General features: G+C 36.4%; 2 protein-coding genes across 6 annotated transcripts; one reads left to right on the forward strand and one right to left on the reverse strand.

Moving 5' to 3' along the window:
* The first annotated feature begins 286 nt into the window (after window positions 1-286).
* Window positions 287-11181, forward strand: BGAL10 (beta-galactosidase 10). Its single transcript, XM_068476313.2, has 18 exons — window positions 287-690; window positions 1039-1134; window positions 1257-1369; window positions 1549-1615; window positions 1892-1984; window positions 2955-3098; window positions 3614-3702; window positions 3937-4042; window positions 4187-4393; window positions 4800-4964; window positions 6018-6226; window positions 6344-6453; window positions 7280-7389; window positions 8072-8179; window positions 9033-9143; window positions 9259-9467; window positions 10099-10432; window positions 10914-11181. Exons 1-18 carry the CDS (start codon window positions 517-519, stop codon window positions 11022-11024), a joined length of 2556 nt encoding a protein of 851 aa, XP_068332414.2. The 5' UTR covers window positions 287-516; the 3' UTR covers window positions 11025-11181.
* PAD4 (alpha/beta-Hydrolases superfamily protein) lies at window positions 11022-19645 on the reverse strand. Of its 5 annotated transcripts, none has more exons than XR_015956654.1 (6): window positions 19498-19645; window positions 19022-19370; window positions 12935-13660; window positions 12101-12850; window positions 11683-11789; window positions 11022-11525 (listed from the first exon to the last, which is right to left on the reverse strand). XR_015956654.1 is itself a non-coding variant. In XM_088685678.1 (5 exons), exons 1-5 carry the CDS (start codon window positions 19620-19622, stop codon window positions 11781-11783), a joined length of 1959 nt encoding a protein of 652 aa, XP_088541804.1. In that variant the 5' UTR covers window positions 19623-19645; the 3' UTR covers window positions 11022-11780. The 5 variants fall into 5 exon arrangements, 3 of the variants coding, with proteins under 3 accessions (XP_088541804.1, XP_088541803.1, XP_068332426.2); XR_015956653.1 differs by having other exon boundaries at window positions 11060-11525; window positions 11683-11829; XM_088685678.1 differs by having other exon boundaries at window positions 11022-11789.
* Window positions 19646-23195: the final 3550 nt, after the last annotated feature.

Consider the following 23195-nt stretch of genomic DNA (forward strand, 5'->3'; position numbering starts at 1 on the left):
GATAGGAATAGGATGACTCATGACTCCGACATCGCTTGAAAATCTTTGTAGACAAAATCTTGTACGGGAAAGTCGTGAGATCCACCGACTTCTTTTCCCTAAAACCCCAAAAAGAGAAATTTTTAGTAGTAACGAGAACACAAATGCTATATCACGTGCGTTAATAAGAGTGGTGAAAAATTTTATTTTTTAAGTTATTAACTTTTTAGCACACATATCTTATTATTTGTATAATAACACGTAATGTACCAGTCACGTTGAAACCTCGTGTCCTCTTTCTCTCACTACCCATTGGACAGTATTCGGCAGTTTCTGTCCTACTCAGATTGCTGAGCTAGAAAACCCTCAACTATTCGCCAAAATAGATTACACAAGTTCACATGCTCTGTTCTCTCTCTCTCTCTCTCTGCCAACCAACCATGTTCCCAAAGGCCAATGAGTGAGCTCGTATCAAGCTATCATTATTAAGCTAGCGTTGCGCTGAGCAAGAACTAAGAACCAAGAACTAAGGAGAAGATGAAGCCGCTGCCGCCATTGCTGCTGCTTTTGCTGTTACCGTGTTGGGCAATCGCGCTATTGGCAACGGCTGCGGCGCGCAATGTGAGCTACGACAGCCGGTCTCTGATCATCGATGGCCAGCGGAAGCTCCTCATCTCTGCTGCCATTCACTACCCTCGCAGCGTCCCTGAGGTAACTAAACCAATCCACTTCACTTCTCATTTCTCAAATTTAATTCAAAACCCACTTTACTCTTTCCTTTCAAATCATAGTCACGCTGAAAAGTTGGTAGCTTTTGCATTTTACTTGGCAGTTTAGTGTTCGATTGGATAGTAGACCTCTGACTTTGAGCCATATCCGTTTTAATTTTGTTTGGTTATTTGATTTAGAATTTTGGATGCTTGTGATTTTTTGTTGTTGGTTACTTTCGATCTGTTGATGCGATAGTGGTGGGCCGTGGCCCGTCTCTCCGAAACTTTAACACTAGCTGCATTGTTATTTGGTTTAAATCATGATTGCGGTTTGTGTGCCTGTTTGCAGATGTGGCCGAAGCTAGTTCAAACGGCGAAAGAAGGAGGGGTGGATGTGATTGAGACGTATGTGTTTTGGAATGGCCATGAACCATCTCCAGGCAATGTGAGTCCACTTTCAAATCAAATGGCTCTTTGATTATGGACATTGTGCTTAAGTGCTACTTATGATTGTGTATACAGTAAACTGATTTGCACTTTTTCCTTTTTCTTATTTGGGATTTTCAGTATTATTTTGGGGGACGATATGATCTGGTAAAGTTTGTCAAAATCGTCGAGCAGGCTGGGATGCATTTGATTCTTCGAATTGGCCCATTTGTTGCGGCCGAATGGTACTTTGGGTATGTCATTCTATTTTCGTTGTAATATAGTTTCTACCGGAGACTAGGTTAATATTGGCTCTTTGCTGCATATCTCCATTTAATATCGTAGTCGTTGATTGTTCTTTTTTTTTTTTTTTTTTTTTTTTACTGACTTGAATTATTGTCTGACAACTCCTAAAACACGTTTGTAAATACAGAGGGATACCTGTTTGGTTGCATTATGTGCCTGGCACTGTGTTTCGGACTGAAAATAAGCCTTTTAAGGTATGGGAGTCAAATTGTTTAACCCTAGGTTACATATCTTTGCAGATGATGTTCCAAGAATATTCATTCTCTTTTGGTTGAAAGGAATATTCATACTTCCATGTCATCTTGTGATAAACTTTGATAGTGAATTCATTTTGTTATTACTTTCTTGTTCGCCTCAATGACTAGGCCATTGTGTTGCCATTATTTTTCAATTTACGCTTACTTGATTAATTAATTAATTACATGTCTCTAACTGATTCATTTTCTTTTTTAAACTTGCTGGGGTTTCAGTATCACATGCAGAAGTTCACAACATTCATAGTTGACCTAATGAAACAGGAGAAGTTTTTTGCATCGCAAGGGGGTCCTATTATCTTGGCCCAGGCAAGCATCTTTGACTTTGAGAGTGCTAGTCAATCTCTTTTCTTCCCGAACCATCTGGTGATAGTCAATCAACTGTCCTGATTTTGTGAAATTACACAGCACCAATACTTTATATCTGTATATTTATCCTCCTTGAGAGATAAGAACAGTGGAGAAAATATTTCAATGCCAGAATCTTACATTTCTACTCTAGAAAATGCACCGGAGATGTCGAAAGGAGGAGGAAAGAAATATATGTTTCATGAACCTTGTTCCCTTCTATTAAAATGGGTCCTCTAGGTCAAATTTCAAAACCCTGGTGTATCGATCTTATTTGTTCTGATTTGCTTTTTTTCCTAGATTAGCCTTTAACTAAGCTTGGTGACATTGTGTATTCATTCTAGTTCCCTGAATCATCACATCGTGTGATTGGAAGTGGTTCTCGATTTCAACATTTCACTTCTGTGATTGGAAACAGAATTTTATTAAATAATATAAGGATGAGGGAACATGAATTGATGAGGGAACATGACTACATTTTTGGTTTTCTTACTAGTATGGTATGCATTATCCCAAACAGATTGAAGTTCTTGACTATTGTTTGTGTATGTGATTGTGTCTTATGTTAAGGGATACTAGTATTTGAAAGTAATTTCCCAGAGTTAAAGGATATGGGTGCTTGAAAGTAGATTTCTGAGACACATCTCTCGTGTCTAGTAGATTTGATATGAGAAATACCCGTAGAGTATGATTACGTAGAGTTACACTATTTGGTTAACTATTCATTGTTAACTTTGGTTTCAGTCATGAATTTTTAGTCTTTCAGAACCCACAACTAATTTTTTTGATCAAGTAAATCAATTGCAGGGTTTGGGATTTTGCTCCAGCTTTAGTTTTGCATCTTGTTTGTTGGGAATTTGCTTCAAATCTCATTTATGTATGTCGTTGAGCAGATGTTAAGATTCATAGAATGGTGCATTGTGGGTTGCAGGTAGAAAATGAATATGGATACTATGAAAAGGATTATGGAGAAGGGGGTAAACAATATGCTATGTGGGCTGCTAGTATGGCTGTTTCTCAGAATATAGGTGTCCCTTGGATAATGTGCCAACAATTTGATGCTCCAGAGTCTGTGGTAAGGGTCTTGAACGGTTTATCACTTATCATACCGTAGAGAATTTCTGTTTATTTACAATTATCAAATGTAAATATACAATTAACTGAATCCACATTCTGTGTATTATGTTTGAAATAAAGTAAAAATGATTTTGTGAGATTAAAAAGTTTTTGTTTTTACTTATGGAATCGGGACAGTATTCGTCCTGCACGTGTAAACAAATGATGTTTTCCTTAAATGTGTTTGTGAGATTTAAGGTCTATTTCTGACTTTTTTCATCAAAGTTTTGTACTGCAATTTCTCAAATGAAGTATTCTTTTTATGTCAAAACGATATAAAACCTGAAAATGCTCATTTGTTCACCTTATCTATTACATGTACAAGTTTTATTTGGCAAATCTACTTAGCCATGTTTTGTATCGCAAAATAAAACCCCATTATGATCCCCGGCAGAATTAAATGGTTACTTGTTTGTGACCGGTCTATATTGTTATAGACTATAACTGATTACCAATCCCATGTTTCTTTTCCAGATAAATACTTGTAACTCCTTCTACTGTGACCAGTTTACGCCTATCTACCAGAACAAACCTAAAATTTGGACAGAGAATTGGCCTGGCTGGTAATGTAGTATTTCACCTGTCTCTCTGTTCATGTTTCTATTACTATACTGCGCAGTTTTTCTGTTATGGTTTCCTCATCATAAGTTGTCTTCATGAAACTATGGCGCTTTGAAAACCAAATACAATTCAGCTCCCATCCCAAAAGGCCAATGAATCAATGATGCTTCTAATATTCTTTCTTTGGGAATCAAAATTTCATCTTATGTGCTTGGATCAATCTCTATCCATTTCAGGTTTAAAACATTTGGGGGCTGGAATCCTCACCGGCCAGCTGAAGATATTGCTTTTTCTGTAGCTCGCTTTTTCCAAAAAGGCGGAAGCGTACACAATTACTATATGGTACTTCATTTTGTTGCATCTAATATCACATTCCATGTCAATTTTGTACATAATTACTATCTTCTTGTTGGCATTATGGTTTTTGACATAATTATCAATGGTGTTAATTTTGGCTTTATCATTTCTTTTCTTTTCGTGGTTTAGTATCATGGAGGAACAAATTTTGGTCGAACTTCAGGTGGGCCATTCATTACCACAAGTTATGATTATGAGGCACCAATTGATGAATATGGATTACCTAGGCTTCCAAAATGGGGACACCTTAAGCAACTTCACAGAGCCATCAAGTTATGTGAGCATATTATGCTCAACAGTCAGCCAACTAATGTATCACTGGGTCCTTCCCTAGAGGTATATTTTATCGTAGTATTTGACTACATCTTTGCTAGATATTAATCATTTTTTTTTGTATATAAATTTAGTTATCAAATGAAAGTTAAAACTAGTTATAAGCTCGGTGTATGTAATTCAGGTTATTGTCCTCGGCACTAAAACATGTTTAAAGCTTGATATTTGACCGACTTCATCTTCAAGATCATTAGATATGTTCGAATTAATTTGATATTCTGATACTGACATATGCAAGAATTGCTATATGGTTCTTGTAAGTGGATCTGTTAAACCTAAATATATGCAGTACCATCTCATTTCCGCATATAATTTTTTACTGGAAGTTTTAATCTCTAGTTCCGCCTGTTTATGCTTTTAATCTGCTTGACTGTGGGGAACCATTACTGAACAGTATCCTATGTTGTAGGCTGATGTCTTCACCAACTCTTCTGGAGCATGTGCTGCCTTTATAGCGAACATGGATGACAAAAATGACAAGACGGTAGAATTTCGAAACATGTCATATCATCTTCCAGCATGGTCGGTTAGCATACTGCCAGACTGCAAGAATGTAGTGTTTAATACAGCAAAGGTAACTTTTTAAGTTTCTGATGCCTGCATTCTATCAAGGTAACTTAGTTTTAAAAGTTTGTATGTTTAGCTCATCTTGTATTCAATGATACATGCATGTATCACATGTATCTCTATATGTAGAGATACAATTTAGATCTTAGACATACAGGATGTTGTTCAAACTTCAAGTCAGGTGGTTTAAATGGAGGTCACTTTAATTTTTACATTTAGATCTTAGTGTTTATGCTGTCCTGTATCACGAACTTATCATCCTCGTAAAATGATCCGAACCGTCTAACTATTAAATCTCCATTCAAGGTTCATCCTTGTCAAGAAATCAGCCAAATATGAAGATATATAATCATTTTATTACCATCATGATGACCCTTAAACAGAGATTTGAAAAACAGACAGTTCAGATCATTCAACTATAATGCAAAGATATTTCTGCTTTTCTAGAAAATGGAGACCACTCCCTAGATGCTCGCTTTAAATGTCTACATATGTGTGCTCCCATTCATGGAGAGGAAAAACTGAAACAATGAAACAGTATGTGTGTGTCCACGCGCGAGCGCATACATAGAGAATATATAGAAAGGAAACAATAGAACAATGAAACAGTATGCAGATGGAAATGATATGAAAATGATATATTGTCGTTCTTGGGAGTGGCCCTAAACATTGCAAATTGTTCTCTAACCGGTCTGGTTTACTGTTTACATGATAGACTAGTAAGCTGGCATGCTCTACAATTTATGGCATAAATGACGGTAGAGAGTTTGAAATAAAACTCTCTTGTACTGATATCTACCTTATCAAGAAATATTCCATTGATTTATGAGTCCTCGAGAAATGATATGTGAATAACTGCTGATGGAATAGTGATGACATATTGTACTAAGACCAACGATCTACATTACCTTATCAAGAAATATTCCCTTGATTTCTGCGCTCTTTACAAGTGATTCACAAATAAATAGTCATGACATATGCCCCTCTAACTTTCCTGAATTTTTTTTATCACTTTAGCTTTGAATTAGGGTTTACAATTCAACTTGAAATTTTCCAATAGGTTGGATCCCAGAGCTCTGTAGTTGAAATGTTACCTGAGAGTTTGCAGCTATCAGTGGGATCAGCAGATAAAAGCTTGAAAGATCTGAAATGGGATGTATTTGTGGAGAAAGCTGGGATTTGGGGTGAAGCGGACTTTGTAAAAAGTGGCTTGGTAGATCACATTAACACAACAAAATTTACGACGGACTATCTTTGGTATACAACAAGGTTTGTCTCTGCTCATTCGGAAAAAAATAACGGCATAGTTTACCATCTAAAGTCATTTTCTCTAGGATTTTCTGAATCAAGTAATTTCTTTGACTCATATGATTCTTTTAATGGCAGCATATTGGTCGGTGAAAATGAAGAGTTCTTAAAGAAGGGAAGCTCGCCAGTTCTTCTAATTGAATCAAAGGGTCATGCTGTCCATGCTTTTGTGAATCAAGAGCTCCAAGGTTATTTTTCTTGTCTAAATGACTTATGGTCAATTTCAAAATGAAAGCTTCTATGGACTTGCTTCTTTTTCTGTTTAAGTCATACCTGATCTGCAGGACTAGGTATTTTGATGGTACGCTTATGCTTGTAAAAATAATTTGTGGCTGAATTGAGGCAGAAGTTTGTGACTTTTTCTTATTTCATGAAGACGTCTCATAAATTGAGACAGAAGTTATTGTTGAGGATATAACAATCTTACATAGGTTATTCTAAGTGTTTCATTTCAGTAAATAAGCTCCTGGGTCTCCCGCCTTTGGCAGTTGGTTCTGGGTTGGATGCTCCAACTATAAACGGTTATTAAGAGGTCAGGCCCCATTTGGCCACATGTCTGAGCCCCGTGTTTGGCCTAGTCTATCACATTTTGGGGGTGGGGTGGGATATTCATGGTGGGAATATGAAACTCCCACCTCTGATATTAAAACCATTGCTTTTCAAAGAACCCTAAGCATCTCCATCCATTTACCAATTTATGTTTAATTAGATGCTCCATCCTTAACTACACCCTTACAAAGTATAGACTGTTGAAAACAGATCTGTGCGATTAGATTTATGAAGCAGTTTTTGGTGCATGTCTATCTCATTTGCAGGTGCTACATTACTGCCATCCAGTATTCTACATATTCTGGTGCATTGTTCTGGTTACCTCCATGATTAGTTGACGTTCTAGTTAATTTTGTTATTTGTTGACAGTGTTAATTTACTAAACCCCACAGCCGGAGTCATTTAATTCTAAATCCTTTTTGGACAACCTCTTGCTAATAAATGTCTTATATGCTTGATGTTCAGCTAGTGCAGCTGGAAATGGCACGCACTTCCCCTTCAAATTAAAAGCTCCCATCTCTCTGAAGGAGGGGAAGAATGATATTGCTCTACTAAGCATGACAGTTGGTCTGCAGGTATAGTTGTCTCCTGTCGTGTCTAATTTCCATGATTTATTCAATGTTAACTGTCAGTTGAGACTGTAGTGTAAACCACTTTCATCTGGTGCACCACGGAAAACAACTACGAGTATACACAGGTGTATTATTTGAATATATGACTGCAACTCCGGTTATTTTGTTAACTTAATAATTTTTGAATTGGAGCTTCTGACGAGGAGTCCTCTTTGAGGAGCTCGCTTACAATGCGGTTCAATAGTCCAAGGCATCTCCTTTTTAGGTCCCTTTCAAAAATCAATGTAACAAAAAATCTTTCAAATTGGAGAACATTTTGTAGGATTTTCTTCAAGAGTCATCCCTGCAAAATCCGCAACTATTTATTCGTCTAATTGTTGTCAAATATACAGACACATGGTGTTGATAAACATTGATATGATCGTGATGGTAATCACATGGATAAATGATTTTTTCATGTACTGCTATCTTACATGGAAAACCTAAAGGGAAAAAAGACATTTCATACATTGGACCACATTGATGGATGGGCCTCCATAATATGATCTTTTTTCGCCGAATGAACATCAATACAGGTTTCTGTGTTGAGTGTACTGGTTGAAACTAGTTGGCTCCTTACCAACCATCTATGTACCTTGTTTCCAACATTTTCAACAGCTTATTGATCTTTTCTTCATGCTTTTAGAACGCAGGATCATTTTATGAATGGGTAGGGGCAGGGCTAACTAGTGTCAAGATTCAGGGATTCAACAATGGGACAATAGATTTGTCAGCGTATAATTGGACCTACAAGGTATTTTCTCCCTTTTTATATCTTGTGTTATTGTCTTTTTACTTCTTTAATTGGAGCGAACACAGCATAAACTGCAACCTGTTAATATCTTACAAGGGTCTAAAACGTGGTTGCAGCCCATTTTAAATTGGGGTTTTTAGATCCAGGTCCAAAAACATACAGTGTTTTTAGGAGTGAGTCCAATTATCTAATTATATGTTTTTATTTCTTTTATACTCATTTTATATTTTCTACAAATATTAAAAATCAATTAAAATCTTCTAATATTATGCATTTTCCAACTCCAAAAAATATAATTAATATCTTATAACAAAAAAACTAATATACTAACATAAATTTATTTGCAAAACATTCTACCCTAACTCAAGTAACAAATATATGAATGTGTATTATACGTGAGATATGAAACCTAATTAAAAGGTAGAAAAAACATAACATACCTACAAGTAAGACACATTAATCTGTGATAGGTTGATTATAAAAAATATATAAAAAAAAAAGAATCTATCATATAGGTAGATAAATATAATTAACCTATGACATAGGTTGATTATAAAAATTAAAAATAAAATCTATAAATAGGGTTTAAAGCAGAAGGAAGAACGAGAAATAACAAAAAAAAAAAAAAAAAAAAAATAATCAAAGAGATAATTGGGAAAATTTTTGATTTTTTTTAATAAATCTTATCATTGAACAGATAACTATTGATAATTAAAAAATTAAATATAATAAATTGGACTTATTTAAATAAACTGGACTATTCTTACTATTGGCTCAAAAAATTGGACTTAAATCAAGTTTCCCCTTTTAAATTTTTAACTGACTTACCTTAATTTCTTTCTTCCATTTCCAGATCGGATTGGAAGGGGAGCATCAAGGTCTTGACAAGGAAGAAGGTTTCGGTAATGTAAATTGGATTTCAGCCTCAGAACCTCCAAAGGAACAGCCTTTGACATGGTATAAGGTGAGCACTGGGATTACCCGACATCTCTTATGTATGACGATAACCAATTACTTGGTTTGAACACAGCTGTTTACTGGAGGTAATAGAGAATAATCAGTTACTTGAAATATTGCAGGTTATTGTGGACCCTCCACCGGGTGATGATCCTGTTGGTTTGGATATGATTCGCATGGGAAAAGGTCTAGCTTGGTTAAATGGAGAAGAGATTGGAAGATACTGGCCTAGGAAGGGCCCTTTACATGGATGTGTTAAAGAATGCAATTACAGAGGCAAATTCGATCCAGACAAATGCAATACAGGGTGTGGAGAACCAACGCAAAGATGGTAATATAACATTGGAAAAAAATCATTACACCTTTTGTCTTTGGAAGACAATTATTTTTTGAATCTGTTTCAATTGCTGCCAAAATATTTTTACACCAGACAGATGTAGATAAATGTTCCATGACCTTTATCAGATCTTAAAATGAGAAAAAGGAGAAGCTCAGAACTCGAGAATTATGTATTTGAACTAATGTATGAAAAAGCTTTTACGCTGTTACCAGGATACGATGACCATCAAGCACAGGCATGAATACACACACATAAGCAAGGTTGTATATACGTACATGTGTATGTATCAGAACATAGGCCTTGGAATCCTTTCGCAAATTTTCAATGCCATTTTTCTTTCCAAAAAAAACATAACTATGGTGTTTATGGTTTAGAGACTTCACTTCGATGTGTAGATACGAACCCACAAAATACAAGTATCATGCTCTGTTTCCCCTTGTCAACAAGTTTGTACTTTTTTATGTTGTCAATTCACGAAATATTTTACAGTAATGAACTTCGATCTTCATGGTGTTCTCAGTTCTTTTCTTCTAAAATTAATGAGACGAAACTGCATGATGCAAACTGACATCTCTATTGTTTGTCACCATGAAAAACTCACCTCTTACTGTTTCTGGACCAGGTACCATGTTCCACGGTCTTGGTTCAAGCAATCTGGAAACGTACTGGTGATATTCGAGGAGAAAGGTGGAGATCCATCCAAAATTGAGTTCTCAAGGCGGAAAATCACCGGTGTGTGCGCTCTTGTAGCAGAGAATTACCCCTCTATTGACCTTGAATCTTGGAATGATGGAAGTGGAAGTAACAAAACCGTTGCAACCATCCATTTAGGTTGCCCCGAGGATACACATATTTCAAGTGTAAAATTTGCCAGCTTCGGGAATCCTACAGGCGCCTGTGGGTCCTATACACAGGGCAACTGCCATGACCCTAACTCCATTTCTGTGGTCGAAAAGGTAAGCACATCCAACTCCCCTTTATGTGAGTTCAACTGGAATTATAGATGTGTCCAATTGAGTATTTGTTGTCATTGTTGGGGAGGATTTCCTATTCCAGTAAGCTTGTCAGCACGCTTGCTAACATTTTTACAAACTATCTTTAATTCAAAACTTGTCAGCAAGTTTGATTACATTTTGATAGCATATAATTTAGAGGTTTTTGACAGTTAGCCCACCCCAACCAGCTTTAGATAGTGTTTCTTCAACTTTAACCTTACCTAGTATACAAAAGTCGTATTTCTTTAATTCAATTCATGTCATTTGGACCTTAAATTTAGGTGTTCTTCGTTGTCCATAAATAGTTCGGTTTTTTTAGTTCCCTTTTGAACATTACTGGATCCACCGTTACCTTACATAATCTCATGTAATATAATTATCGGCATTTATACGACTTGAGTCTTTACTGTCAGTTTCCTAACATGCTTTCTACTTATTGCAGGTCTGCTTAAATAAGAACCAATGCGACGTAGAATTAACAGAAGAAAATTTTAATAAGGGTTCGTGTCTGAGTGAACCAAAGAAGCTTGCAGTTGAAGTACAGTGCAACTGAAATTTTGAATTTTTATATTTCAACCGGAAAGAGAGGAGAGAACTTGCTACTTTGTCATATTACAGTTTTATCATATTTTCATTGCTAATTGCTATACAAGAATGTAGCAGGAAACACAACCGATATATCCAATTTTATTGAGAATTTGAAAGAGGTATCTGCTGTGAGCTTATTGATTTGTTTCCTTGACAGTGAAAACTAGAACGAATAGAACGATATTGCCCGACTGTTTCATTGTACTACAACTTTTGCAAAGTGGATTTGATTTGTTCTTTCAGGGGAAGTAAAACTGTTTGGTGTGGCTCTTCATAGCCGATAGCCCGAATTTGAATGATTGAGCACGAGGGAAAAGAAAAACTTCTTAACAAATATATCATCTGTTTGAATGAGTATGACTAATCGGTGAACATCCAAACTGCAACTTTTAGCTACAGAGACTGAATATCTGCATTCTCCTCGGACTTCCAATTTTGAGAGTCAATCTAGTCGTCACCGCCAAAACTTTGACATGTACATGGAATTAGATGGGTAGGAGGTATGCAGTTCCAATCTTTGCGAGATTGGTAATGCCGGCGAGCAACTTGAAAGATGGACGATTTTTTTTGGGGAAAGCAAGAAGGCCAATTTGCTTGGTTGCCTTCCTGTGGATTTGTTATACCTGTTCGGTCTTCCCTTCTTCTCCTCCTCCCGACTTTCTACCCAGTTACCTGGAATACATTCGACTATGCACCTGCTGCTTTGAGTGTGGGATTGGGGCTAATAATGCTATGGTGGATGTTGGATGCAAGGAAATGGTTCAAAGGACCTGTTAGAAACATTGAAACTGATAACGGAAAGGTAATTTACACGCGCGCGCGCGAACACTTGCGCACAGATTGTATATACATATCAGACAAATTTATGCCATAATTAGGACGAAGTTGACAAAGTCTAGTACAAAATTAAAGACTTAAAGCACAAATTTTAAAGTTTAAACATCTATGCATATGCATTGCATAGCCTTCCAGAATGCAAACTAGGGAAGTAAATAAGACCCATCTCTAAGACTTTGGAATTTGAAGCTGGACGTGACGTACCTGCGATCTCAGATCTGCCAACTCTTGCAGCCATTTCATGTAGCTTGAGTTCTTTGCCATAACGTCTTTAGAGACCTCCTTTCTCTGGACCAAACCGGCTGCATAGCTGTCGAAGTTATTGATACTTTCCCACAGAGAATGTAGCTTCCTTGTATCAGTCTCACTTCTAAAATTAGTAAGCCATTCCCTAGCTTCCTCCACCTTTGCCCAGAAGCACGAATCCTGAGTCAAACCTGCAAACTTGCTTCTGCTTCTACTTTGCTTCTGATCGTTGATGCTTCTGTCCTTCCACCATCTGTCGAATATTTCAAACCTCCTCTCTCTTCCATGCGCCAAGTAATGACCCTTGACATGGTGCATACCAGTTCTATAGTACTCCGCGATGTCCAATGGCTCAACGAGGAGCATGTAAAACTGGGATGCATTTACCCATTTTGCTCGCCTGTGAAAATCGTGAGGCAGCTCATTTGTCTCCATCATTTTTATCACCCCATCCCAAAATGCAGCAAGCATGAGGCGGTTCATGTTGACCCTGTTACCCTTTTTTGAGGAGCCCCTATGCTTGAAGGCGTCATAGTACCCCAGTTGCTCACCAGACTCGTCGCAGGATGCCATGTACCACTCGATTTCAGCTCTGTGAGGCGTGTACTTGGAGAGCCGAACAGCTAAATTAGCACAATTCAAACTTGGGGTACGTCCTAATCGCCTTGCTATCTTTAGGCACTCTTTCGCAGGTGCGGCAGCTGGTTCCTGAAATTCATTAATTCAACATATACACATGAGATGAACGGATGAAAAAAGGTTCGGTTCATTTCACAAACGAAACACACATACGTGGCTATTTATTCCCAAGGACTGTAATGCCAATGCAACCCCTGCTTCGTAGCTTGATTCTGGAAGCTCATCCTGCTGCATGAAGCTTGTCTTCAGAAACTGTGAAGAAATCTTGTCAACATAATCTCCGTAGTTGAGATGATCCTGGATACAGCACATTGGGTTAGCTTCAGCTGGCATAAACATCAAATGCATCATTGTCATCACAGACACTGCATTCTCCACACACACAGCGCCCTCTTGTGAGCAAAACAAGTAGCTCCCAAATGGACAATACGACATGCTGCTGCTGCTTTCTCTCTCTTCTCCTTCTTGCAATGATGACGCACGTAAATAAGCTGACACGAAGCTGGATAGTGCAGCTTTCTCTTCGTCGCGCAGTTGAACATGAACACCAAGATTTCGAAAGTGCTGAAAGCATTGTAGTAAGAAATGCAGTACTTGAGCGCTGCATGATTCAATTGGAGCAAGGAGTAGTCTTGGCATGATGTCGTACTTGGAAACTACGTGGAAAAAATTGCCACCCCATCTTTCTCGGAGGATTGCTCGCGAAAGGCAGGCATTGCCGAGCAATGGTGATCCGAAGGTAATGCAAAGGACTGAAAGGGTGGAAGAGGCGGATTGGAGGGAAGAAAGGAGCCAGAGAGCACAGAGTGAGGCAGTTGTTCCTCCTATAGAATGGCCTGTGATCACAATGGACTTGCTTTTCTCTGTTAGGGCCGACATCTGCACCACCATCAGCAGCATTTTTATGTCACTTGATTCTATAACTTGTAGTGAGCGGACCAATATGGTACATTAATCAATACACCCTACTAATCAAATTTGCAGTTAAAATTTAACATAGAATGGATAATATTTGAGTCATTTGACGTTCCGTTCGTGAAGACCAAAGATCAATTGGCAGGTATTATTATTAAGGGTATCTGGCACAAGCAGAGCGTTTTATAACTCACTTGGCAAGTTGAACATTTATGGATATAAAGAAATGAAGATTTAGATATTGAGTGCCCATAAAACATTAGAAGTTAACTTAATAGTTTGACGAATGGAATGGACTAACAATTTGTAATTTTAAGGGTTTTTGCTACTAATTTTAAAATACTTGGTCTAATCTTACCCTCGAGGAGGAAAGCTGCTCTTGCTTTTGTTCTCTTTGCTCTTTAGAAAAGGCCTTAATAACTAGATGGACTAAGCTAAGACATGAAATGTTCATTGACTTATTGAACTAAAGTAATCTTTTTCCTATGTTTTTTTTTTCTTCTAACAAGCTTTATATGATTCCCCCAAAAAAAAAAAAAAAAAGATTTTATTTGATTGTTTTGAACCCTAAAAAACAAAAGAAAGCCATACGATATCTAGTCGTGCGCACATCCTTAAGTGTCGATTACCCGATAATGCCTACCACACTTAAGGTTTTTTCTATGCTTTCATACTCCAAATCATTACCTTAATTACAAAAGAAAGATTGAATTTGGTTGGTCAAACTCTTATTGCCCCCAATTAGCAGTAGAATCACAGCAACACTAAGGGCGTTTTTGCTTAATAAAATAGGAAAATGAAGGAGTCTGGAGAACTTAAAAATAGAGTAAGAAATAAATTTCAAATCAATTAGAGTTGATATTATTCTTGAATTTTTAGTATTAGATTACGGATTTTAAAGAGAAATTCAGACTTTTCCAAATTTATATGTGTTAACATGAGAGGGAGCTAAGAAGTGAGTCTTCAAACTCTAATTTTTTTGTTGTTGTCAAAAGTCTTCAAATTCTAATTTAAGCGAACAAAAAGAACTTAAACATCAAATTGAAGAAAGATGGAGTTTGTTTGATTGGCAATTTGTTGACGGAAGAGACGTGGAAGTGGGAAAGCAATATATTATGCGAAAGCTAAGCCAATAAGCCTTAGGCAGTCAACACGTCTCTTGCGCAAAAGGTTAAATGTGCTGACAAAGGTACTTAGCTTACGTACAAAAATGCGCCGACGACACGCAAATAATAATAAAAAGATTTAACAAAATACTTCTAGTACTGTTTATTTTTAATAAAAAATTATATTTATACATTTTTCTGATACTATTCATTATACTTTTAAAAAAGAATTTTCTTTAAAAGATAAGTTTTTTCGGACTTTTCGTTAGTTTTCCTATAATATAATGATGCAAGTGTTGTGTTGCAACAAACAACCAGCCGTATGCCCAGAAGTATGAGATCGATCGACGACTGTTTGGTTTGAGTTTCTGAAGCTCCAACTGCAATTCAGAGTCCAAAAATGTATATTGTTTGTTTGGCAGCCATGTCATTTCACTAATTTCTATTTTATTTTTGTTTTAAACTTAAATTGTTTGGGTTGTGATTTCTACATATTTTCTCTCCTCGATCTCTGATCTTTCATTTATTACCCTCTCAATTCATAACCAAAACAAAAAGTGAAAGAGTAATACTAGGTAGATCAAAATCTTACATTAAATTTGCAAACATTTGTATCATTAAATTTGCAAACACGTTAATCGACGCTTAACTAATAATCCAATCATCAACAACTATATCATTTGATTTGCAAATTTGATTTAAAAAATCTAGTATCCCTAACATTATCCAAAGTCAAAATGTTAATTACCGAGTTGGAACTTAATTATCTTTTCACACTCGAAAAATGTGTTAATTAAAAGAGAAGTTTTGATGTAGACAACCGAATCGAATTTTAACTTGAATGAGGATCCTCTTCGGATCCTTACATCGTATTCGTTCATTGTACATCGTGCGATTAGTTTTCGTCAGGTATTGTTCATGTTTAATTGTAAACAAAAATATTTAAAATAATTTCTAACTGCATAATATGTGATGAACATACACGATTTGAGGATCCTTAAGATCCTCACAAAGAGAATCCGAAAAAAAAATCCACACAAAGAATATCTGAATAGTATCCTCATTCTTTTAACTTGTCTAGTGGTTGGCATGCAGAGGGAATATAATCAATATATCTTCACGGCCATAGCGAAAAAGCCTAAAATTATATCGACATCAGTGGGTTGGAGTGGGGCACTAGTAAAGGTAATTGAATGGTTAAATATTGGTGAGAATGGGCTATATATAAGTAAAATCTTGTTCTAATGGTATTGACAAGTAACCACCAAATTTTGCGTAAGTAATCGTAATTATCAGGATGATTCATCAGCTTTCTATCAGTTGTAACATGAAGAACATGCCTTAGCTTATGGGTAAGAGAAAGAAACAAGTGTGTTATACTATTTATTATTACCGAAGGCTTTGGCTTCTAACCTTTCGCACAACTCAATCTTACTTACTAAGCAAACGTAGGTTTGGACTCGAAAGCAACAAAGCAACGGATTAAGAACTCACTCTAAAGCTTATTTAGTTTACCTAGCCTATTGGAGAGATCAATCTTTTTATGAAGATTGAGTAGTTAACATGTCACAGAATTCCGTATGGTGCAATTTTGTCTACTTAATTTGCCTATACCAACATAGATGCTCTAAGATTGTCTAGATTTCTATTTTTTAAATTTTATCAAGGATTCAGCGTTCTTGATTTGTTTCAAAAGATCCAGAGGGAAAGAGAAATTAAAGTTTCTTCACTTTCTATGACTGCAAATATGATCATAGCTTCCTTTCCTTAACTTCCTCCTTTTCACACCCCCTTTATACTCCCGAAAGGTTTTCTCAAAAGCTATACAAACCCTTTTGTACTCGATCATGACCAAGCAAAAAGCAAAGTCTTCGACAGTTAGAAATCACCCTTTCATACTGATCTGCAAGTCCCAAACGTTCTATTAATTTGTCACCCAAATAACACTTCTTTGTCCCTACAAATTAATTAGCATCTAAGACTCCTTTAAACTAACCTAAACCGTTTACTCGGTTTAAGCTACCTAACATGCACTTATGATGGCTTTAGGGCTTGGTCAAAAAACGTTTTTTAGGGATTAAGTCAAGGTCATCTGCATAATCCAAGTCAACGGTTTGATTATATTATACGCTTCCAGAAGCACTTGCAGGGCCAAATGGGCATGGTCTAACTAGATCAGATGGTTTAATGAGGAAAGAGTGAACTACTGTACAGTAGTGCTAATTTAATAGACGCCAAAAAAACTTTTACAACTTGTCACAATTGGCTTGAAATTAACTTAATTTGGTTAAACCAAGACCCTTATTCAATTTCATTATATTATATAGATATAGTAATTGGTAACACGCTAAAAAACTCTTACAACTAGTCACAGTTGCCTCAAATTAATTTGATTTGGTTAAAACAAAACCTTGTTCAATCTCATATATATACGGGAGCTTGAAAAGGGTTTGGGCGAAGTTTATTTTAACCAAAAATCATGCTATAACTTTATTTAATAAAAAAAACTTAAATTTTAATGAAAAATCTTTAAATTTTAATAAAGAGAACAAAAGAACTTAAATTTTAATGAAAATGACACAATTTTAATATATAAAAAAATTGACGCATGGGATCTGCGCCTGAACAGTACTATATTGTTTATGAAACTTAACAATACTTCACTATTTATGAAACTGAACATTATTTATGAAACTGAACAGTACTATACTATTTATGAAATTCAAATTCAATGGTACTACACTATTTATTGGTCCAGATTCATAAATAGTGTCTAGTTTTTGGTTCACTTTCATAAATAGTGCCTAGTTATTGGGTCCTATTTTATAAATAGTGTATACAAATTGGTATAGTTTCATAAATAGTGCCTAGTTCTTGGTCGAGCTTCATAAATAATGTCTAGTTCTTGGTCCACTTTCATATGTAGTGCCTAGTTCTTGGTCATGTTATTTCATGTTTTATAAACAGCGTCTAGTTCTTGTCCAGTTTCATAAATAGTATATAATAATCGATACAGTTTCATAAATAGTGTCTATTTCTTGATCTAGTTTTATAAATATTGCCTCGTTCGTTTTCATAAGCAACTATTTTTAATTTCATTAACTATTGGAATTCCCAAGCCTTTCCACCCATTTTTCCCTCCTCCAAGACACAGACAAGAACAACTAAATTATCAATTTCTTGCAAAATGATCACAGCTGACATTTGTAGATTCCAATATACTTGCGAAATGATCATAACTAAATTATAATATTCCAAAATATTTACAGATATGCAGATGCAGATTCCCATCCTAAACTATATAAATCTCTTCCTCTTTAACTCGTTCCACTTTTTACTTTATTTGTGATGGAAAACAAGACACAGCAACGACATAAACGGTGGAAACCACACAAGGAGAAAAAGATGGATCATGATTCAGCAGCAAACTTCATAGGATTGACTTGCCCAGTCATTGTATGCTTTTCGCGTTCGTTTTCAAGCTGGCTGTAATTTCCTCTAGTGGTGTGCTCACATGCTTTTAGTTTGGGTTTTTTTTTTTTTTTTTCCTCTCTCTCATATCCTTACTATTAAAACTATTAAATAAAGTTAATAGATGATTTTTAGTTAAAATTCAAAAATTTGAAGCCTTTTTTACTAGTTTCAAGTATATGCTCACATACAAAGTGTGTGAAATTTTTTATTTTTTATTTTTAAATTGAAGGAGAAAGAGGAAAAGAGTGAGAGAGAATGTGAGAGAGGGAGAGAGTTTTATTTATTTATTTATTGTTTATTTAAAAAAAATTAGAGATGTTAAAATCATCTGTATGTGAGGATCAAACAAAAAACAACAAAATTTTGTTTTGTGAAATTACGTTACTGCCTGTAATTTTTTTGTTATGATAGAAAACTAAATAGTATTTTCATTATTTTTTGGTTGGCGAGAGAATTCTATTAATACGTAGTTTATATATATATATAAACACATGCGGTTAAACCAATGAACCTTATTCAATTTGGTTAAAACTCATGATTTCTTAGACATCAATTTAATTTGGCAAAAAATTCCACCCTTAGGTAGGGATATGCATGCAACAACAACAACGTCAACTATATATGTAAGATGACAAAACAAGAGGATTCAGTCACATTACCTTAGCATCAACACCAAAAATAAATAAATAAGAGTAAAATAATTAAAAGGAAAAAAATATACGGATGAATGGATGATATATCTGACCTGGTCTTGGAAAGTTTGGGAGAAGCGCAGAGACACGAAGAGCTTGAGCAGCCCTGCATGCACCATGACGGCCTCTTCCTCTCCATTAATAATATTATTATGATTATTATTGTTGTTGTTGGATAATGGTGGAAAAAGGCCGTGGCCGGCGTTCTCCAACGCTACCAAATTTCTGAAACTCAAACATTGATCTTCTTCTCCAGATAAAGCAAAATATCCGACGTCTCCGATTTGATGGGATACGAAAGCAGCGCCGGGAGTGGTGTTTGCTACGCTGCATAGCCTCCATGACTCAATCAGCAAGGGAGTCGATGCCAAGAAACTCGCAACTGTCTCACTGCTCTCAAACCTGCACAATTAATTATACTGTTATATATATATATATGGATACATATATTTGCGTGTATATTATATATTCATCATACAGTTTGGAAAATAGAGGTGATCGATGAAAAAAAAGCAATCGAGTAACTTACGGTGAAGCTTCGGCATCCATGGACTGACTAGCAAGAAGTTCTTCTTTTCTTATTTTTCTTCTTTTGGGGTCTTTAAAGTGACCGGCCAGAGTTTGAATGGAATTTGAATACATATATACATACATATATATATATATATATATTTTTTTTTTTTTAGTTACTTATATATGGGTCGTTTTTTAAAAACCATATATCTAACTGAGGTTATATATCTTAACCAAACCATACTTGTTCATTAGTATATACATATCAAATATTGATGCTTAATTTTATAATTAACCAATGGGATATAAAGTGGTAAGGAATTACTCTAATCTCAATTATTTTGTGGGGGGTTGGTGTGGAGTGGGTATGTTGTGTTTGTCGTGATTACGTCGTTTTTATGTTATACTCGTTATTTTAATGGGTTGTGTCATATCAAATCTGTTATCTTAACAAGTTCTTAATGAATGATCCGATAATGACTCAATTCATTAATGGGTCGTGTTATTTCGTGTCGGGTTAACCGATCATGCAAAAATTACTATGTATAATGTCTAGATTTGAAAAATGATATGTTATCTGGTTCTTAACGTGTGATCCGATAATAATCTAACTCGTTAATGGATTCTTAATGGGTGGCTCAACAAGACCAGAATTGTTAATGGATTGACTCAAAACCTGTTATTTTTCATGTCGGGTCAATCGTGAAAAAATTTGTTCGGCCTAGTGTGAGCACTCACAAATGATATTATAATAACAACTAATTAATTAAGTTTACTTAATTAGTTATGCTTGTTTTATTCGTGTTGACGGAGTCATTGGAGACTTGGAGTAGAGTAGCCAATTTCTAACACCGCATGATCATTTTTTTGCTGAATTAATTTTTTAATTGGGTCATTTCAATAGGCAAGGCAAGCCCGGGCAGGTTGCGTTTTGACTGGGTGGGGTTACGCGTTATTGTACTACACTGGCTCTTGAGTGATGAGCACGCGGCCACCTCATCGTCACTACGGTCAAACACAACAGGGTGTATTAATAATGGGTGTAGGGATGGCAAAATGCCATGAGTTTGCGTACCCGGATATCTGTCCTTAATGGGGGCGGTTATAGAGGCTTTTGGGTGAGTTTGGGTATTTTACTAAAACCACTTAAGTCGGATATGGAGCGGTGATGGTATTGTTATTGTAACAACCAAAAAATTCTAAATGAGAAGCTAAATTCAGTCATAGGCTAAAATAAAATCATGATTAATCTCTACGTTATTAATTGTAATAATTTCTTTTCTTAAAAGAAATCCAGCACAATAGTAAATTTGGGTTATTTTATGACTGCATCTAATCGTCTCGTTAAACTGCCTATGTACCTTACTAAGGGATCAAATCATTCGTAATTCACAAATTCAATATCTAACTCATTTCCAAAATCATTCAAGTGACTAACAATCACTAACTAAGTTCAAACAAGCAATTCACACCAATTGCATATCAAATATAGATTTAGAATATCGAAATTAGCTTAGAAACGCAGCGTCGGCTCACTGTCCACGTGCCGTTGCGCATGGCGGTTTCCGGCGAACGGAAAACCCAAATTCCTATGAACTTCAAAAATTACCAAATTTTACAGGGTTGTAGATTTCAATGAGAGAAACAACTTTCATACCTGGGCTGAAGTCCAATTCGGCAGGGAAGTGGCCAGAAAATCCCTCGAACCGCCAGAACCCTCAATTTAGGTAGTTGTCGATTCGCCACCAAAACGAACTCCGCCGCCTCATCCAAGGCTTGGACCTTTCCCTTGGGGTTGAGAGCAGTCTTTTGGTGGTGGTCATCAACGATGAAGCTCGCCGGAACCACCGGAAAAAGGTTAAAGCCGCCGGATGCACCCGTGGGTTTGTGGCTTCGATTTGTGAATTTGGGTTTGAAACCTAGAGTTCTAACACCACAGGGATGTTGGGCTCGATGAGAGCTTTCCATAGACACTGGAATCACCTCGAACGGATGTCGAACGGAGGAGTTAGAGCGGAGTCAAGGAACAGGATCGGGTCGGGTTATACGGATCCAAAAGGATCCGGTGCTCCTTCACCTCCCTGCTTTCTCCCCCTTCTTCCTCTACCCATTGGTTCTCTTCCCTCCTCATTTTCTCTCCTGCATCCCTCATTTCCCCTCTCTCTTGCTGCCACCTGGCAGCTTCCAACCCCATTTCTTTTATTTATTTATTTTTTCCAATAACGAAAACATCTCCAATTTCTTCGTTGTAACTCCATTTCACAAACGGTTTTTGCCTAGACGCTTGTAGGATCGAACTTCATCCATATATGTCAAGAAATATGATAAAATATACTAGGATAAAATACATCCTCGTAAAATTACGTTTAATCAACGATGAGCGTTTTCCACTTATCAATAAATTTTCTACATTTTCATGTATTTTAAATTTTCTAGGGTATAACAGTTATTCTCAGATTTGAACACAACTTGATTATATACACATATTAAATTACTATTAGAATTCTTATAAGTTATGTTTGTGAGCCCTGGTTTGGCGTTGAGGTGCTTAAAAAAAAAAGCTGCTTATTTTTTAAGTTTTTATGTTTAAGGTGTTTAGCAAACTGAAAAAAAAAGGATTATTTTGGAAGCTGTGGTGATTGACAACTGAAATCATCAAAAAAGCCGAAGCAGCTCAATGTTGCTTTGGAAAATTGGCTTTTTTTTCAAAGCACGTGGAGCTACAGTGCATCTTTAATGAAATTTTCTAAAATCCAATAAAACCCTTGTCATTTTTACAAAATGACAGGCCTTGTCCTTAGTACTCAAACTGGAATCTCTCACCCTCGTTCACCCCCTCGCATCAAAGTAGGACCGCAGCTGTCCTGCCCATTCTCGCTCAACACCGACCAACACCACTGCACCAACATTCATCCATATTTTCCTTCCAGATCTTCCAAATACACAAATAAGAAAAATATTCAATCCTTTTGAGAAACCATTTTTGAAGCATGCGTCAAATTGAAACGACTATGCCATATTCTCTAATCACCAAACCAGAAACGACTTCGCTGATCTCCATCGTCCCTCGAACCCAACCCTTTTTTTCTTTAAATTGATTTCTTTCTCTTGCAAGACCCGATGGATCTGTCTCCATCATCCGACGCATGAACCCATAACTTCTTGTTCTGAAGATTTGGAGTTCGTCTGAATTTGGATTTGGGTTTTAGAAAGGCATCTTTTGGTATCTAACATGATGGGGCAAAAATGTTTATGGATTGGAACTAGAGGGATTAGATGTGGAGTTTTTGTCGAGTAAAAAGTGGTTGAAGGGGAAAGACGGTGGAGTGGGATTGAAGCTCGTCAAAGAAGCCAACGCCAGAACCTAAAGCCGACACTTCCTTTTTCTTGACCACCAAAGCCAAAAATAGGAATGAGCTTTATACTGTGCGTTTTGGCTACCACTGGAAGCATGCGGTTTTGACGCCTCTGGTTAGTAGGGTATCTTCCCCCTCTTCCTTGATTCCAACCCGTGTTTGGAGGATTATTTGGAAATCGAGGACCACCCCCACCGGCCACCCCCCGTGGGAAGATTCGAAATTTTATGTGGAGGGCTTTATCTTGTGCTCTGGCTACCATGGAGGATTTGTTTATGCGTCATTGCTCCTCCTCCCCTTTATGTCCGATTTGCCATGCTCAAGTGGAATCTGTGGAACACTTACTTCTCTCATGCCC

The sequence above is a fragment of the Pyrus communis genome, chromosome 15 (genome assembly GCF_041283825.1).
Source record: "Pyrus communis isolate YQ-2024b chromosome 15, ASM4128382v1, whole genome shotgun sequence".
NCBI classification, from domain to species: domain Eukaryota; kingdom Viridiplantae; phylum Streptophyta; class Magnoliopsida; order Rosales; family Rosaceae; genus Pyrus; species Pyrus communis.

Excerpts from the sequence above, each read along its gene's own strand:
- PAD4 (XM_068476325.2), bottom strand. The coding sequence starts at position 19,622 with ATGTATGTATATATGTATTCAAATTCCATTCAAACTCTGGCCGGTCAC. Across the intron at positions 19,371-19,497 it reads ATGGATGCCGAAGCTTCACC|GTTTGAGAGCAGTGAGACAG; the intron begins GTAAGTTACTCG and ends TTAATTGTGCAG. Across the intron at positions 12,851-12,934 it reads CCTTGGGAATAAATAGCCAC|GAACCAGCTGCCGCACCTGC; the intron begins GTATGTGTGTTT and ends AATGAATTTCAG.
- BGAL10 (XM_068476313.2), top strand. The coding sequence starts at position 517 with ATGAAGCCGCTGCCGCCATTGCTGCTGCTTTTGCTGTTACCGTGTTGG. Across the intron at positions 3,703-3,936 it reads ACAGAGAATTGGCCTGGCTG|GTTTAAAACATTTGGGGGCT; the intron begins GTAATGTAGTAT and ends TATCCATTTCAG. Across the intron at positions 8,180-9,032 it reads CGTATAATTGGACCTACAAG|ATCGGATTGGAAGGGGAGCA; the intron begins GTATTTTCTCCC and ends TTCCATTTCCAG.